Source organism: Xyrauchen texanus, chromosome 39, assembly GCF_025860055.1.
Source record: "Xyrauchen texanus isolate HMW12.3.18 chromosome 39, RBS_HiC_50CHRs, whole genome shotgun sequence".
In the NCBI taxonomy this organism is placed as follows: domain Eukaryota; kingdom Metazoa; phylum Chordata; class Actinopteri; order Cypriniformes; family Catostomidae; genus Xyrauchen; species Xyrauchen texanus.
In genome coordinates this window covers 22,861,590-22,881,213 of record NC_068314.1, presented here as the reverse complement: position 1 = coordinate 22,881,213, position 19,624 = coordinate 22,861,590, and the positions used below count along the sequence as shown (strand labels likewise).

At 37.5% G+C, this 19,624-nt stretch overlaps 1 protein-coding gene across 1 annotated transcript in view; it reads left to right on the top strand.

The window, feature by feature from the left end:
* The window catches only part of LOC127632480 (lymphocyte antigen 75-like), a 51,337-nt gene extending 32,610 nt beyond the window's left edge, over positions 1 to 18,727 (top strand). The window contains 25 exon segments of the mRNA XM_052111069.1: positions 224 to 432; positions 720 to 862; positions 955 to 1,036; positions 1,199 to 1,270; positions 5,143 to 5,263; positions 5,494 to 5,529; positions 5,631 to 5,800; positions 5,908 to 5,975; positions 6,472 to 6,548; positions 7,583 to 7,719; positions 8,138 to 8,240; positions 8,377 to 8,540; positions 8,717 to 8,846; positions 10,135 to 10,358; positions 10,513 to 10,675; positions 10,945 to 11,097; positions 11,345 to 11,467; positions 13,255 to 13,443; positions 14,101 to 14,324; positions 14,510 to 14,693; positions 15,502 to 15,558; positions 15,561 to 15,656; positions 15,771 to 15,893; positions 16,872 to 17,051; positions 17,289 to 18,727. Coding sequence (XP_051967029.1) covers positions 224 to 432; positions 720 to 862; positions 955 to 1,036; positions 1,199 to 1,270; positions 5,143 to 5,263; positions 5,494 to 5,529; positions 5,631 to 5,800; positions 5,908 to 5,975; positions 6,472 to 6,548; positions 7,583 to 7,719; positions 8,138 to 8,240; positions 8,377 to 8,540; positions 8,717 to 8,846; positions 10,135 to 10,358; positions 10,513 to 10,675; positions 10,945 to 11,097; positions 11,345 to 11,467; positions 13,255 to 13,443; positions 14,101 to 14,324; positions 14,510 to 14,693; positions 15,502 to 15,558; positions 15,561 to 15,656; positions 15,771 to 15,893; positions 16,872 to 17,051; positions 17,289 to 17,461 — 3,401 coding nt within the window. The 3' untranslated portion in view covers positions 17,462 to 18,727.
* Positions 18,728 to 19,624: the final 897 nt, after the last annotated feature.

The window sequence follows — 19,624 nt, the reverse complement described above, 5'->3', positions numbered from 1 at the left end:
ACCATTCACTTGCATTGAATGGGCCTACAGAGATGAGATATTCTTCTAAAAATCTTCGTAGTGTTCTGCTGAAGAAATTAAGTCATACACATCTGGAATGGCATGAGGGTGAGTAAATTATAAGAAAAGTTTTCTTTAATCAAATAACCAAAAACAATAATGTTTTCATGTTTTTATTGAGCACACCGCATTACCCGTCTTTGTGTGTGTGTGTATTTTCTAGCTTTCTCAGGAGGATGTGTGGTGATGTCTACAGGGGTTCCATTGGGCCAGTGGGCCGTTAAGAATTGCACTCTGTTCAAGGCTGGTAATATCTGTAAGAAACCAATCGGATCTATGGTCCAACCCACTCCAGACCCAGTTTTGCCCAACTCCAATGCTTCCTGTACACCTGGATGGGTCTCAAGGGAAGGCCTTAATTACTGTTACAAGGTGTGTGTGCATGTGTATGTGTTAACGGCCATTAATGGTGCCATTTCTTTAAAAAAATGAAGAGATTTGCTAGGGCTGCATGATTATGACAAAAATGTTATTTGGTGTGGGGCAACTGCATCCCATGTTCTTAATGCTAGATACACATCCAAAACAAGCTGAGAACTGTGTTCCTGAATAACTTAACCTCAGCTGCCCTAATCAAAAATGTGATTACATTTGCCATCCTAAGATTTACTATTTAGATCTAATGGGTCTGTGTTTGTTTGTGTTTTTTGGGTCTGCAGGTCTTTCATGAGGAGCGTTTGACGCGGAAGCGCTCGTGGGAAGAGGCAGAGCGTTTCTGTGAGGCATTGGGGGCACATTTACCTAGCTTCACTGAGGCTAAAGAAATGCAAGCATTACATTTCATCCTGAGAGACTATATCAGGTATAGGATCTGTCACATACACCCATGTATACACACACACATGCGGTCAAAGTTATAGATTTGTATTTCTCCATGTTTGTTGCCTTGAACAGCAATAATCGTTATTTCTGGGTGGGACTAAATCGACGGAACCCGAATAACAACAATAACTGGGAGTGGAGCGATGGGCGTCCAGTAAGTCAGCAAACCTATGATGTTTTCTGAACAAAATAAAGAGAAAATTTATTAATCTGAGCTTTCATTTGCTCTTAAATTACTTTGTTGCCTAATGTTAGTGTGTGAAATATGTGGGATGTTCCCATTTGTTTATCAGCTACCACTGTTGCTTGTTAACAGGTCTCCATGGCGATCTTCCCTCAAGAATTCCACGAAGATGATGAATATAACAGAGATTGCACTGCCTTTAAGGTGTTGCCAACACAACCTCTCATTTCCTTTGTCCTTCATGATTCTGACCTCTCATAACAAAACAACACTGCAAATATTAGCTCAACATAAAACATATGAAACTTGTTGTTTTGGTCTGATTAAGTAAGGGATAAGGTACAGTCAGCCAGTCATTATCTCAGAATCCCCAATTTTATATTATAATTGGATTTGATTGGCTGATTCTTTTATCAGAGTGACGATTTGCACCCCAGTGTAAATAGCATCTGCCACACAGTGCAGCTGTTTACACCCCAATAGTCTGGTGGAACCACAAAAATATACTACAAACTAAACAGTAGGTATCGCTGCAGTGGCATTGGGTGTAAAGACGGTGTGTGAATATGTACTGTTGTCCTAGCAACCGCAGTTCTAATCTGCGTTTTGTCCTACTCTTTCGCATCTGATATCCTGTTTCCACTCTTAATATTTCCTTTAATACTACTTAAAATAATAGATAAAAATGAATATCAATCTTGATTTCATCACAGTGATTTGGTCACAGTGAATGTTGAGGAGTGCAGAGAAGGGTTTGATCTATAGGCAGGGTCTGTCGATCGCACTCGTTCCTGCGGCTCCGCATCGCTTGTGTGTAGATTGCATCACTGTATTACTAATATTGTAGTAACCATGTGTTTTGGTAGAAACCATAGGTTTAGGGCAATTAACCATGGTGTTAGTACAGTAGTATAGTGGTAATATAGTAACCAAGGTTAATTTTTTGGTTACTGTAAATTTGCAAAAAATACCATGTTGAAACCATGGTTACTGTAGGAAAACAAAGGTTATTTTTCTAAGGTATGTTTACGTTTAGGGGAAGGGGTTAATGTAGTGTGTCTGTGGGACTCTAAATAAACACAATAAACACACCGCAGTGATGCCCATACTGTATGTTAGTATTTAAATATGGTTAAATATCATCTGCCTTATTTTATTCCTAGAGATGTAAGTGAACACAGAGTGATGCAAGAGACTTGAATCTAGCTCAGCTATGTCGGAAATTAATTAAATTAAAATCCCAATAATAACAAGTAAAGATTTGGTGCATAATGTGGGACTTTTACTATACAGTCCCTGACAAAAGTCTTGTCCCTTATCTATTTTGTAGAAACACCTGCTATTAACCTGAATTTTAATGAATCAATTGGTGTTAGAAATAGCTCATATGAAAAGCTAAAACCCTCCCAAATGATGATTAATGCACTGAAATAAATTAGTTTCACTAAAAAAAGATTTATCATTTAAACAAGACAGAAAGGTCAAATTTTGGCAAGACAAAAGTTTTGTCGCCTATACAGAAATTGAACAAATTTACTGCAAATACAAAAATATGTCAGCAAATTAAGTAGTGGTACTGTGAGATCCAAATTTAATATCTTGTATGACTTCCATGAGCTTGAAGGACTGCATCCATGCGGTTTGGCAAGGATTCATACAATTTATTGAAGTCATCAGGAATAACAAAGAAAGCAGTCTTGCATGCCTCCCAGAGTTCATCAATATTCTTTGGTTTCGTCTTCCATGCTTCCTCTTTCATCCTACCCCACATATGCTCAATGATGTTCATGTCTGGTGACTGGGCTGGCCAATCCTGGAGCATCTTGATCTTCTTCGCCTTGAGGAACTTTGATGTGGAGATGGAAGTATGCGATGGAGCACCATCCTGCTGCAGAATTTGGCCTCTTTTATGGTTGGGAATATAAGAGGTAGCTAAGATTTCTTGGTATTTTAGACTATTGATGTTGCCTTCCACCCTGCAGATCTCTCGCACACACCCATACTGGATGTAACCCCAGATCATGATTTTTCCGCCACTAAACTTCACTGTTTTCTGGGTGAATCTCGGATCCATGTGGGCTCCAGTAGGTCTCCTGCAATATTTGCGGCGACTGTGGTGTAATTCAACAGAAGATTCATCTGAAAAATCCACCTTCTTCCACTTTTCCAGTGTCCATCCTTTTAGCAGGCTGTGGGCCTTGGCAAATGCCACATGGTTTTTCAATTGTCTTTTGTTTAGTGCTGGCTTCTGGGCACTGATTCGACCATGGAGGCCATTTCGAGACAGAATCCGACAAACTGTTCTGGTTGACACAGGGACTTCAGGTGACCAGGTCTCGTGGAGCTCTGCTGCTTGGAAAATGGGCTGGCCTTGGATTTTCGAGCCAACAAACGGTCCTCTCGAGCAGTTGTCTTGCGGGGTCTGCCTGACCTGGGCTTGTCAAAAATGTCTCCAGTGTCTTCAGATGTTTTTTTTATCCTCTGTACTTGACGCTGAGACACATTGAAGGCGTCTGCCACATCAGCAGTGGATCTGGTCTTCAGCCTCTTGATAATCAAAACTTTAGTCTCAGGGTGAATCTTAGGCATGTTTGCAGAGGTATAGTTACAGTTGATGTGAAGGTCTAGTGTACTGGGGTTGTTTTTATACACACCTGAGACCTAATTGATCCATTATTAGTCACAGGTGAAGCTCATATGACAAGGCGACAACACTTATGTCTTTTGCAAAAATTGACTCAATGGGCTTTACCAAGCTGTGAATTTTAGAATACTTTTTAACAGTTTCGTTTTGCACTGAAACATTATTACAAAAGCTGTTGGGATTAAAATGAGCCATTTCTTGTAAAAAAAATCTTGATTAGAAATATATTTCAGCGGCACTTCAGGTCAATTTGTACACAAGCGACAAGACTTTTGTCAGGGACTGTATAAGCCTGAAACACAAAGAGGACTCTTATTTTGAAATGACATAGAGTTGGCTTCGTTACAAGGCTCTACATGTAAATATTTACCAAATTAAGCTTTTTTTATAGCTATATATTAATCACATGAATAGTTTTTATGTTTGTATTTCACCAGATGAGGTTATTGATAAGGAATAAAAACAAAATGAGTGGGAAAAAATATCGGTAACTATCATCATAGATTTTTTTTCCGATAATCGTTACTGGCAACAAGCAACTATCGGCACCGATTAATCGGTAAAACCGATATATATCGGTCTACCTCTATTCCAGAGAGCCGTGTAATAATGAGCCATAACCCAACATATTTTGGCTTATTGTTGCTGCAAGTGTGCCCTTTGTTGATGTTTATCAGATTTATATTTGTGAATGATTGAGGAGGGCAGTAATTGATGCAAAACAGCCTCTCGCTCTTGGCAACCGATCAGTCAATACTCAGAAATCCAGCACGGTCACAGCATGACCTATATAAAACTTGCACCTGGCATCTGGGAGTAGGGCGAGATAAGAAATGTGATTCAGCATCATAGAGAAACATGTCTCAAATACTCAAACCCAAAAAAGTTGTTATTCAGACCATGAATTATACTTTGAAGAAGAAAAACTTGGACTTGCATTATGTGGCCGAAAATATGTGGACACCCATATATGATTGTTGAGGTTAGGCACTGATGTTGAGTGGTGGAGTCTGGCATTCCAATTCATCCAAATTGTTTTACAATGGGGTGTTGTTCTGGGCTTTGTGCTGGCCAGTCAAGTTCTTCCACACCAGACTCGGTAACCCATTTCTGTATGGGCCTTGCTTTATGCACAAAGGGCCTTGTCATGCTGGAACAGAAAAGGTTCCTCCCCAAACTGTTGCCACAAAGTTGTAAGCATAGTTAGTCATGTTATTGTATGCAGTAGCATTAAGTTTGTTTTCACTGAACTCGCTTGGCATAGCTAAACCGGTTTATTAGAATAAGGTGTTCACATGCTTTTGGCCATGTAGTGTATCCTGGACCTGGGAGGGTGTGTAGATGTTAGACAGTAGAATGCAGATGTCTGTTTGAATTGAAACCGCCCATGATTATAAAGTGTGTCTTTTGTTTTTGTGTTTTATATCATCAGACTTTGAAAAGTACAACCAGGCAAATTCTCCCCCTATTTCATAATGTAAACCCGCAGACATTCTTTCCCATCACCTTTCACTGTAACGCCAAATTGGAGTGGGTGTGTCAGATACCTCGAGGTAAACAACAACCTACACTTTTATTTACAACTTCCTGCTGAGATTATTTACCTAATTCAAGGAATAATTTATATTTGTATATACAGTAAATGTATATTTTTATTCTATCATGAAAAGCTTTGCAAGCATTTAATTGGTCATCTGTATCTGTACTTAAGAAAAGTATACACTTTTATATTTCTATATTTTGGCCAAATGTTTTTTCATATATATATATATATCTTTCCTAGGTCAAACACCAAAAACACCAGAGTGGTATAACCCAGGTACATTTTAAATTAAAAGCAGAAATGTTTTGTGGCTATTTTGTCTTTTTTTTTTGTTGGAAATCAGTAAAACACATTTGTGTGTTTGCCTACTTCAACAGATGGACACCATGAGACCTCTGTGTTTATAGATGGGCAGGAGTTTTGGTTTGTAACAAATCCAAAGCTGTCCTTTGATGAGGCTATCTTGTACTGCAGCAGCAACAACAGCAAACTCGCAGCACCTGAGACTTTAAATGCTGCCCAACACATTCAGGAGCATATTTATAAGGTGCCAGAGAGGGGTGGTGGTGTTTAGGGATGATGGAAATGGAATAAATATTATTATGATCATCCATATTAGCCACTGATTAATTTCATTTTGATGATCTGTTGTAGCATGCAGGGAAAGCGTTTGTGAGGTGGTGGGTGGACCTTCGTTACCCCAGTCCTCACATCCCCTTTAGGTATGTTCTGATTTATCATTTTAAGGAACAGTTCACCCAAAAAGGAAAATTCTGTCATTATTTATTCACCCTCATGCTGTTTCAAACCGATTGACTTTCTTTATAGTACAAAACACAAAAGGGGAATTTAAAAAAAGAAAATCCTGATTGTTCTTTCCATATGTTGAAAGTGAAAGTGGACTGTCAAGCGCCGTAATGACAACAAAAAAAACATGCGCTATATTCAAAGCCTTCTAAAGCTAAACTAAAGCTTTAAGGGAGGATCAAATAAAATATAAACAATGCCGCCTTTGGTGTTCCTGGGAAGAAAGATTCAAATGGGTTTGAAATGACATGAAGATGAGTCCATTTTTACAAATTATTCATTTTTGGGTGTACTGTTTCTTTAAGCAGCTTGTGCATTCAGCTCTGTCTATGACTCTTTTTGTTAATGGAGACTTTAGCTGGACTTTTCTGATGTGTGCAGATCTGTGTTTGTGTGTGTGTTTTCTCACAGGCTTAGTCCCATCAACTACTATCATTCAGCATTCCTGGGCAGGTGCTCCTCCATCAATCCCATTTTCATTATGCCTGGTATGAGAATGGTTTCTGAGTATTGTCTCATTTTGACTCCTAATGTAATTTATATTGCTCTGTTCCAAAACCTAGTGAGCTTCCTCACTGTCTATTGTCTACATTGACAGATATTTCCTTGGGCAGTATCATATGTCAATCTATTCTTCATATACAGCCTCATGTTATTTGTAACTGAGACTTGACTAACACATAAAAATTATTCCAATTGAGTTTGGCATTAGCATATGTTGCTAAGCTAATATGACAAGCACAAATAATCTAGCACACACAAATATTTTAATTAGATGGAGCTATTTTATTGATACGATTAAGTATTGAATTAAATATAAAAGTATTACAATTAGCGTTTCTCTCGAGTTGTCTGCAATGTTGGATACATTTTCACTTAGCTTATCACATTGCATTTTGGGATTGCCTTATTCATGAAGTATACATGCAATATTGCTTAGAATATGGCCAAAATGAAGTATCTTCGAAGGAGGCACTATTTGGCTATCTTTTTTAGACAAATCACACTGTCGGTGTGTCTCAATCATTTTCCTAGCTCCCTATGTCATGAATCAGCATATTGTGACATGAACACTAATTAGGGCACTGGCAAGGGTGTTCATCCACTGTGCATTTGAACACTTTGGACTCAGTTACTTGCAACTTGGTCAATTACTTGGTTACGCTTTTAAACGCAGCTGGTATGAATCAGCAACATTTCTGTATGAAAGATAAATGACATAAATGAAGAAATGTATATACAAAGGGGTATTTTTTTAAATCTTTTTCTAACAACTTAAAGATTCACTTACATAAACATGGATGATAATACAATTTTAAAGAGAAAGTAAGGCTTTGACATTTGACATTATATATTTATGCATGTGTTCTTCCTCTAATGACTTGTTCACTCCTAGAGTGATTCATTAATTTATGATGGCACAATGTGTTGACGCTAAATACTAGGAAATTACAACCATCCTACACCCAATAGTTGGTAGAGGCAACTCAGCTGTTCCCTTTTTAATCTTTCGTCGCTGTAGATTTCATCGGGAGTTGCAATGAAAGACAGCCGTTTGTGTGTGAGACACTGAATGTCACATCTGCAGAGAAAGGAACCCCAGAACCGCACCCAGCTGGCACCAAGTGTGAGGGCAAGGCCCAGCACTTCAGAGACAAGGTCTGACTTTCACTGATGTCCCTCATGCCCATGCACCAACTATTGTTTTACTAATAGTATTTACTATGTCAAGCGTAAATAGTACTATTGCTCTTACTTAGGGTTAGGGATAAGGGATGTACATAAATTATACCTTAAATGATGCAATTTGTTGAGGAAACATGCTATTACTTTTAAAAGATAAAATGTAACAAATTCTGCCTGCAGATGATTAAAATTGATGAAACATTTGATAGGAAACGGAGCCATATCTAGGGACAAGAATAACCACATAGCAATGCACTAAAAGTCTCAGGCAATGCCCTGGCAACCACCTACAACATCATAGCAGTGTCTTTTGCACAGCCAAACATCACTTACATTTCTTGAGAAAATGTAAAAATATGCTTTATCATACCATTGTGTTTTTGTCTTGCAGTGCTACTGGGTTGAGTCTTTATTCCACAGCTTCAAGGAAGCAAACGAGAACTGTCAGAGAATGAGTGGCTTCCTGCTCACCATATCTGACCAAACCGAACAAGGTGTGTTTGGTTGTATACTGTTAGAATCCAATGAGTTTCCATATTTCATACTTTTATTACACAAAGCACTGCTTTTTGCCATTTCTGACTCTTTCTTTCTCACCGTTTGTCCTTCCTGCGCATTACCTCCATCTAGATTTCATCACTACCCTGTTACCCCAGTTACCAGCGCAACCTCAGAAGGTCTGGATTGGTCTGAAGTTCAAACATCATTTCATCCAATGGGTGGACAACTCACCAGTTACATATCTGAACTTTAATCCGCTGCTGCATGGCCAGTTACGACCCATGTTCATCAATGCAAGTGTTCATATCTGCTTTGATGGTGTACTCTTTAAAATATTAGTGTGCAATCTATACAGTTAAGTGTGATCCAGTTAGCTAAAGCACTGGAGGCTCCAAATGCCTTGTGTTCAATGTGGACCTAGAATAATCAGTGAGGCTTTCTCTTTTTCTCACTTTGATTTGCATGACAGCCATTTCAACAAAATTTCATGGAACTTTGTGCCTACATGTATAATGATGATCATTCTGACATAATGGGCACCTGGGACTACACTTCCTGCTCTGACCGTCAGTATCTCAGTGTATGTCAACATTACGCAGGTAGGAGCCTGCACCAATTATTCCAATCGCCTACATTTTCTACAAAATCTCTAAAGTAGTTACGTTTTGTGCTGTCCAATTAGCTAAGGTGGAATGTCATAGAGCCAGACTTTTCACTATCAGTTCACTTTGCAGCTTGTTCTGGCCAAGATCTGAACAACTAGACACCATGTAAAACTACCTGTCCAAAGGTTGCTTAGGGACGGGCAATTCTGAAATGGAAGATGCCACAATATTAGACCAGTATGCAATGAAGCCATTACCAATTGAAATCATAACTGTCTCCAAAGCCAGCCAATGAGATTGGGGCATGCTGTTTTGTGAAGGCTATTTAATTTTTTGTATGCAATATGCAACCTATAAAATGTGATTCTCAAGAGAGCCATCCAGAATTTCTTGATATCATAGAGCTTGGTCTGACTCACACCAACAGTCTTAAAAGAATAGTTCACCCAAAAATTAGAATTCTCCCATCATTTACTCTGCCTCATGCCATCTCAGATGTGTATGACTTTCTTTCTTCTGAAGAACAAATTCTCAAAGAAAATCTCAGCTCTGAAGGTCCATACAATGCAAGTGAATGGGTGCCAAAATTTTTAAGCTCCAAAAGACACAAAAAGTCAGCTTAAAGGTTATCTATAAGAATCCAGAGGTTAAATCGATATATTCTGAAGTGATAGGTGTGTGTGTGTGAGAGAGAAACACATCAATATTCAAGTCAGTTTTTACCATAAATCCTCTCCCCTGTCCATTAGGGGGCGAAATGCATGGAGAATGCAAATAACCAAGAACAAAAGAGGGAGAACTTAATTATTGAACTGTTTCTCCCCCACACCTATCAAATTGCTTCAGAAGATTCCACTGGAATCTTATGCATTAATTTTTATGCTGTTAATGTGCATTTTGGAGCTTCAGAATTTTGCCACCCATTCACTTGCATTGTGAGGAACTACAGAGCTGAAATATTCTTCTAAAAATCTTTGTTAGAGTTCAGCAGAAGAAAGAAAGTCATACACATCTGGGATGGCATGAGGGTGAGTAAATGATGAGAGGATTTTCATTTTTGGTCTTTTCATCTTTAATCCAAAATTCCCCCTCTCTCTGCATGCTACCCATTTTTCTTATTTAAAAAGGGTCTTATTTAAATCTGGAAGATAAAATAAGGCTTTAACTGTCTTTTACATGTTGCCAGTTTTTAGAAATATAATGCCGATTACTATGAAACTATCAGCAGTTTTTTTAATCTTTTTTTTTAAAGAAAAACATCTTTCTCTGACAATTTCCCCAGATAAACCTGAAGAACCAGTGGTGTCTAAAGAAGAGTTCCATGTTGGTAATCACACTTTTAAGGTGGTACAGGAGAACAATTTAACATGGAGAGATGCTCTAAGTTTGTGCCAAAGCCAGAATATGGACCTTGCCAGCGTATCGGATGGGTATGTTCAAGCAGTGCTAACCGTTCATGTTTCTCGAGGTGGACAGCCCCTCTGGATTGGACTCTTCAGCAAAGATGTGAGACTTTTGTGACTTACTCACTCACTTACATATATTACACACACACAGTATTGGAATGCATAACAGGAATGTAAAGAAGGTCATGACTCATTTCTTGAAAATCATGAAAGACTAAGTGTGTTTGTTTTTTGTTTTTGTCATATTTATCAAGGACGGAGAGCATTACCACTGGACAGACCACAGCCACACAGAATTCAACCGCTGGACCCATGAAGCCACCACAGGGGCCTGTGTGTATCTGGACACTGATGGCTTTTGGAAAGCCACAGAGTGCGAGGAAGAACTTTCAGGAGCAATCTGCCACGTTCCACACAGTAAGGGTCATTTATTGCTCTACTTTAATGAAATTCCTAAAACAGTTGTGTTAGCTGTGTATATAGCTGTATATAAACTGCTTTTAATGAAAAATAAGTGACCAATAAGAGTCCAACACAATATAAAAACAAGCTTATGTCATGTACAATTAATGTCTCACAACTGAAATTCCATAAAGGTCTTCCTTGTAAATCTTGAGGGGTTTTGTCCTAACCAGCCTCAAACACTAAGAACAATTTTTAGCTTAAAATGTATTTTTCCATAACAGATAAGAGCATCACACCTGAAGTGAGTTTGGTCAAATGTCCTCACAAGAGCAATAGACAGAACTGGGTCAGCTTCAAGAACAACTGCTACACTTTACTGCTGGTGTCCTCCAGGTGGAGGGACAAGAGTGACCAGCAGATCTGCAAGACTCACGGTACACATGGTTCTTAATTCAATCTTAGACAAAAATTATTCTGCACAAAAGTGTCATTGAAATAATATGTAATGATACATTTCTGCTGGAAAGTTTTCAAGTGTTATTCCATGAAAAAAATAAATATTTGAACTTTTTTGTACTGGACTGTATGTATTATATGTGCCTGAAGATAAAAAATATCTTAGGAACATTATATTAGTCATATCTGAACCTGAATTTCAGCCATCTTATCTGTATGTTTAAGCTGGACATGGAGAAATCCTGACCATCCGTGATGAGGAAGAGAACGATTTTATCAGGCAGCAGCTGCAGCCATTCCAGGACCTGACAATGTTTGTGTGGCTGGGAATGAGCAGAAACAGCACAGGTAAGATGATCACCTCCCAAAGGTCAATCTGCCTCCACACCTATGAGCTTAACCCTTTGTTGTTTTTGTTTTGTGCTGACATGTTTTGTGTTCCGGCCCACTAAGATTGTTTAGAAATCTCTCATATCGCATATATTATCCCAAGATTTTGCATTAGATCTTATTATCAATTTCTTTTTAGTAATATGACAGGTTTTGTACTCTCTTGAACATATTTTAAATATGGGGGCCAGTGTGGGCACTCCCTGTGGAAAACAAGATAATAAATTATAATTACATAATAAATTGATAACCACTTACTTGATCTGAACAAAATAGGTGTAATTTTAAAGCTTGGAATCTGGACTTTGCAATGAATATAGCTGATCTTACCAATTCTTAAATATTGCTTTTTAATTTGCTGACATATAGGAACCATTTCATCCTCATCATTTGCTAATTTTTTTTATCACAAAAATTATATTCAGAGTTGGTAAAACCATAAAAAAGATGAGATAGCCATGTGTTATATATCATTGGAAATGTCGCAATTAATGCAATGAGCAAATTTGTTTCGGCCAGAGGCCAAACTGCAGTGAGTATTAGTGTATGAAATTCCCACTGATACACATTAATATAATAAACAGGAGTGGCCTTTTGTCAAATCTTTCCTTATTACTTCCTGAAACATACATATAAGGACACCGTCCTGATTCAAACAAGCTCAAACACAACATAATATGTAGATCTTGAAACATTCCTCAAAGAGTACATGGAAAGACAATCCACAAAAGGACGCTCAACATACATTGTTTGTGTGAGTGTTTGTGCCGAGGACTTTGTGTGTGCAAACACACATCAACATATGTGCTCATCTAAAGGATCGGTACACTTCTGAACACCTTAATGTTTCTGTATTTTGTAGTCTAATACATTAATTTCCAATGGCCGGTCATTTTTGACTGGGAACACAAGTGTAACAAAGTAAAATATAAAAAAAAAAAAAAAAAGTAAAGAAAATAGTCCACATTTGTGTGTGTGTGTGTGTGTGTGTGTGTGTGTGTGTGTGTGTGTGTGTGTGTGTGTGTGTGTGTGTGTGTGTGTGTGATTTACAAGGACAATGTTTATGTGATTTATCACATGTTTATGTGATTTATAAACTTAAACCTAAATTTATAGGGAAGTTTGGGGCCCCCTGCTGGAGCAGCTGCCCCCACGACCCGAATTCGGATAAGCGGTTGAAGATGGATGAATGGATATGTGATTTATGAGGACAATTTTTTAAGTTATAAACTGGTAATTACAAGGTTATTATGCTATAAATGTGATTTATGAGGACATTTCTAGTGTCCCCATAATTTAAATCGCTTAAAAATCATACTAAACAATGTTTTATTGAAAATGTAAAAATGCAGAAAGTTTTCTGTGAGGGTTAGGTTTAGGGGTTGTGTTAGGTTTAGGGGATAGAGTCTATATAATAGTTTGTACAGTATAAAAGTCATTAGGTCTATGGAAAGTTCTCATAATGATATGTAGACCAAAGTGTGTGTGTGTGTGTGTGCGCGTGCGTGCATGCGTGTGTTTTCAGATACCATATGTGAACAAAGTCAAAGAATTTTATTCATATTGGATTAAGTAAGAAAAATTACAAATCGTAAGAAAAAAAGGTCAGCCGGGTCAAAATGACTGGAACACTACATAAGGGTTAAAGGGATAGTTTACCCAAACATAAATATTCTGTCATCTCACCCTCAAGCAGTTTCAAACCTATCTTGAACGGTTCCTTTAAACCTATGTATTTCATTTAGATGAACAGTTGAAATGGCTTGATGGCAGCAATGTGCAGTATTCCAAGTGGAAATATGGTGGAAGACCAAACATCACAGAGCCCTTCATGGTTGGCCTCAACCTGAACGGAGAGTGGGAGCTGATAACAAATCCACGCCTTTTCACAGCCGTCAAACAGCAGAGTATTGTGGTGTGCAAGATTGAAAGAGGTAAACCATGAGCAATGAGCTCTCAGCGTGCATGTCTTAAATGCATGAATGGATATTTAGACATTTCATTATTGATCCCTAAACTGTAATTGGGGAGTTGCCTGCCATAGCATATTTAAGTTACATTTTTCTAATAGTTTAGAATTATTATATTACATGCAGTTTTATGATGTTATATTAATTGAGAGATGAAATAAGATTAAATGAGATCATATTTGTAATATTTGTTCTTTAAAAAATTTGTTTGACACGGCAAGACTATTGAAAGGGATGGTTCATCCAAAATTTTAAATGTTGTCATCATTTACTCACTCATGTTGTTCTAAACCCAAATGAATTACTTTCATCCATGGAACACAACAGGAAATGTTAGGCAGTATGTTAATCTAAATCACGTTCACTTTCATTGTATTTTTTTTTAAACAATAATAAGAATGGTGACTGAGGCTAATATTCTGCTTAACTTCTGCTTGAGTTCTTTTTTTTTTCCACAGAGGAAATAAAGTCACAAGGATGAATAAATTATGACAGAATGTTAAATTTAGTTCATTTCAAATATTTGTTACATTTTGTCAATTTCAAAAGTGAACTGCAAAACAGCTAAAAGGTGATTCAAATGATTAAAACAAACTTAAAAGTCACAAATATCTTTTAAAGATTCCAAAGACGAGTTCATGAAGGATGTGGTTGACGTTAAGGCTCCAAAAGGCATAAGTTACCGTCGGGTGGCCAAGAAACTGGACTGGTATCAGGCACTTCAAGAGTGTGGCAGCAGTGGAGGACATCTCGCCAGCATAACTAATAAGACGACTAATGACAACATGGCACAGATCGCCAAAAGAGACGGCTTTCCACTGTGGATCGGCCTCTCCAACCAAGCTGTATGGCATTTTTCTTTTCTTTTTTTATGATTTGCTCTAGTCTTGCAGATCATTTTTAGATTTATAGCACTGAATGTTCCACTTTATCAAAATATCTAACTGTGTTCTATTTGATCTACATACTGTCTTTCTGATAAGCAATAAGTTGTTTGTTGTCAATGCAATTTGTATACCTTTGCCTCTAGGAAAGCGGGTGGCCATTTGAGTGGTCAGATGGGACTCAGTTTAAATACCGTTCAGATGGATTTTTAGATGATGGCCATGAAGCTAAGGAAAAGTGTGTGTTTATAGACTCCAAAGGCACCTGGACAGCCGTCAACTGCTTTGCAGCACAAGAGGGGGCCATCTGCTACAACCGCATCAGTGAGAGTAAGGAACTGTTTACATCTGATATTAAGATCATCTACTGTGACCACTCGTGTTCGGATTTCGAGGGGAGGGTCTCTGATTTCATGACTGCATATATCAATCACTACGTCAGTGTATTACTGGATGAAGATAAAGTGCAAAAAAGTAACAAATTACAAATCACAAAAACATTTTCCTTATATACATTTACAATTTAATCTAAGCGCATGTGTGACATTTCAGGTAGAATTCTTAGGGGAGTACCTGAATTAACTGAGCTTCAGGTGTGCATGCGACTCTTTTGAGACACTGCATGTTGATATCACACACACTAAAGAAGTTCTGGTAAAGTATGTCTGTGCGCTTTTTTGATCGGATTCTAATTTCTTTTCAAAACCGTATGTAACCGGCAAGGTTTAAAACTCTTATTTTAGCAAAGCAGTTGATTGACAGGTGAGTGGGTGGGGCTCATCAGGACGATTTTGCGTTTAAATGTCAAATATGATGTGGTCACATGCGTTTTTGACTACCTCCGTATGTCGTTTCAGTGTTCTGATCACAAAACGTTTTGGACCCTGTTTACACCTGTATTTAACGCTGTCCACTTGTGATCGGATAACCTGAAATGCATCTTAATACGAGGTGTAAGCAGAGACAAATACTAGCACACGCACATACACAGTTGTTCTAACAAGATCAGCCTAAAACTGGTTTCCTTTGTGTTTGTTTGTTTGTTTGTGTGTGTGTGTGTGTGTGTGTGTGTGTGTGTGTGTGTGTGTGTGTGTGTGTGTGTGTGTGTGTGTGTGTGTGTGTGTGTGTGTGTGTGTAGAGACTAGTGCAGATGTCTCTCCTCAGTTCAGCAGCAACTGCCCTAAGGGTGATCAGTCTTTTGGATCCCGTTTAAAGACCACTGTTACGCTTTCAATATGTACAACTACTCTGTTTTGTACATGGAGGATGCCAAGAATATGTGTCAGAAACTGGGTGAGTGAACATATCTTGGTGGGGACTACATTACTGTATATCTAAATTGATTATTATCTAATTATATCTAAATTAGATAATATCTAACATGTGATTCATCTGTTTTATTGGCAGATTCATCCTCCAGCATTTTAACCATAAAGAGTAAGGAGGAGAATGATTTTGTCTTCAAGTATTTGAGTGAGAACCCTTCCATCACCAGCCGAGTGTGGCTGGGACTCAACATTGACTCCAAAGGTAACATGATGATAGTCATCTAGCCTTAGTGATGTACTTTCCCTTTTTACATAGATCCTATCATGAAGAATCAAATATTCCTTGAATATAGGAATAGTTCACGCAAAAATGAAAATTCTCTCATTATTCACTTACCCTGATGCATCCCAGATGTGTATGACTGCCTTTCTTCAGCAGAACACAAATAAAGATTTTTAGATGATAGAGCTCTGTTAGGTCCTTATAATGCAAGTAATCCTGTGCCAGCATTTTGATGGTCCAAAAGTCACATTTAGGCAGCAATAAAGTAATCCACACGACTCCAGTCGAACAATGATTAATTGATCATTCTTCTAAAAATCTTCATTTGTGTTCTGCTGAAGAAAAACAGTCATACACATCTGGTATGGCATCAAGGTAAGTGAATAATGTTAGAATTTCCATTTTTGGGTGAACTAAAAGGTTGATGTAATATGGAAACTGCTATTTAAACTTTCTCCCCAGTGAAATTAGACCATCAATTGAAAATTTGCTCCAAAAAAAGATGAAATACTTGAATCTTGGATACATAACACACAACTCCCCACATTTACACATCAACAACACATATTCAGCGTTGAGAAAATTGGCCTGCAAAGTCATAGTGAGATAATATGAAGGAAGCAGGATAGAGACAGTCAGTGGCGTAACTTGGATCATGTGGGCCCCAGTGCAAAGAAACTGTCGGGCCCACTTCCTTGGTGGTTTTTCATCACCCCTCATGCCCGCGGGCATTTTTATGGTTTCTTTTGGTCAACCGTTGTGGGCCCTCTCTCACCCCGAGATGCCCACCCTGCCCCTCCTCTAGTTACGCCCCTGGAGACAGTACTCCAAAGCACCAGAAGAGCTAACAACAAGAGTAAAAAGTGGGAAGGTTCACCAAACCTTGTGGGGTTCCTAGCTGTGTGTAGCACCTGCCGTCTCACTGAAATGAGCTCTGTAAATCTTTCTTCGTCTAAGGTCACCCCACAGGTTGGGAGGATGGCAGTGAACTGGACTTCTCTAACTGGGACACAAAATCAGGGCAGACATCACAGCAGACATCGAAGAGTTGTGCAGTTATGTTGTCGAGTAATGGCATCTGGACACAAGCTAGTTGCTCCAACAGTCGCAGCCGAATCGTCTGCAAAGCACCTGCCCGTAAGTCCCCAAGTCAAAATCTCTTAACTTTGCCAGACTTTCCAAACATTGTATATTTGAGTGGTTCACGTTGCTTAATGCAGGTGTTTTCAAACTTTTCCTGGAGCCTTTCATGACCTGAACTTGCTGTGTTAAATCCAAAATGTGCAGTGCTGGGGAGGCTCCAGGTCTGGTTGGAAATCCGTTGAATTAATTGGTCTGTTTTCTGGTTGCATGGCATTGTCTTCCTCCCTGTAGACCCAGGTAGCCCAGTGGCTTTGATCTTCTTCATCATCGTGCTCCTCTGCATCATCATGTCCATAGCCTTCCTCTTGTACAAGAAAAACCGCCACCGCTTCCATTCAACCGTACGTTACCAGCGCAACTTTGATGACACGGACAGCACAAGTATGATCACTGATGCAGAATAACGCTCAATCTACCCAGGAGGTCAACCATAAATGATGTCAAATGAAATGCTTCCTGCAGTATAATGTGCCTTTAAGTATAAACACTATGTCGACAACATAAACATCTGGTTCAGTGGTTCAGACAAAGGTTATTTATTATTATTCACCGCTCAATACGGCTTAATCAGATGTCTCAACAGTTTGTGGAAATACAAATAGGAGTGGTGTTATTTAATGTTTAATTTAATGTTTAAATTAAAATGTCTGAAATGCTTGTGTATATTTTAATGAGGACTAAAACTAGATTGTAAATTTTACTTTGGCTTCTCTTTGACATTGCGTCATTGAATCAGGGTTTTTCATTCCGCAGCACTGAAGACTAACTTGCGTATAAAACTGGGAAGTTTTTAAAATTTTACATTTTTTTCCTTTCTTTTCGAAAATGTGATTTTAACTGAGCGTTAGCATTCTGCAAACATCTAAAACACCTAGATAAGAATCCTGAAACTATTTTTTTCCATTCATTTGGAACAGTTGATTTTTGTGGTTATACTTTTCCTTGTATTTTTTTCTTGTTTTACAATGTTGGAGGATTTCTGAATGACACTTTTATTACTCAATAGAAATTATCATTCCTGTCAAACTTGACATATTGGTGTTTTTCCGTAAAGCAGATAGTTCCTGTTTCATTTGAGGCATCTAAAATGTTTTAATATCCTGTGATGACTGCATGGCTAACATGACATACTTAAATCCTGCCAATATTGCATCGTTTACCTTTTTTCATTACAGTAATAAGTATGTGCTGTATAACAGCTTATGATAACAAAGTAATATCATTTAGTCCAGTGCACTGAAAGCTGTACAAAATGCAAATGATAAAGTGTCAGAACATAGTCAGAGCTGAAATTCTATGCACTATTATGTTTAATTCACTCAAACTACTGAGATCTGATGCACTTTAATAAGCTGTTTGAAATCTAACTTCTTGCACAAATGACACAATTTTAATAAAGGAATTAGTACATGCTTTGTAAATATTTTAAAGCATTTTAGTTGCTGTTTATTGTATTTTATTATTATTGTATTGTGTTTTTTTGTTTTTAAGACATGCAAACTATACCAAAGATGCATTTGGAATTGATGGTATTATTTTGCATACCCAAAATGTTATAACGCTGCTTTGTAAAAGAATATTTTTTTTATCCTGATCCTCGTCTTTGATTTTATTTACCTGTCAACTTTCCTCTGTTTTGACCACAGCAGAAAATGCTCAATAAAGTTATGTAAATCTTCTAATATAATTTGTCCTATGTTCCTGAATATTAATCTGAATATTATCTTTGGTTGTTTTATTTACTTAAAACAATTTCATTAGTATGATTTTATGGTTTAGTATTTATCAGGACAAAAGATAAAATCCAACGCTCTACCATAGCTTGCAAAACATGATCAGGAATTTATTTGCAACATTTTGGTCTCACAAAACATCACAAATAAATTCCTGATTGTGTTTTCCAAGCTATGGTAGTGAGCTGGATTTTTTCTTTTGTCTTGATAATGTCTTTTAATTTTACGCACCTACCTATAACTTTTCAGGTGTGCGATGGGGTTTGATTTATTGTATGGTTTAGTATTTAGCCAGCTAGCCTGCCAAGACATATTTAATTAAGTCATTCATGCAAGGGAACTAATGGTTCAACACAGTGTTTTAATGAATTGTGTTAAATATACACAGAATCAGAATGAGTTTCTAATATGGTGCTTATAACAATAATGTCATAATTTTTGTATTTAAAGTTTTTCTTTCTGTACCGATCCGGTACTATAACATTAAATTCTTTTAAGTTGATGGCTTCCAGCTAAGAATCAGCCATATTCACTGTAAATTAAACAGACTGTGAGCTCATTAACCTAAAACACAAAGCAGGTTGATAATAGGAATAAATAACATAATTTATCGCAATTACCACTTTCTCCCCATTTAGATGCATCTGGCTTCTTAATAATTAGAAACTAGTAATTCATATTTTTATCAATGTTAACTTCTACCAAAGCACACACTATATGTGAATGTCCACAGATTTGGACTTTGAATCCAACTGATTTACTTTAATATTTAATTATATTTAATTCATATTATTGTATTAAATTATAACTGAATATAATTATGATATGTACTAT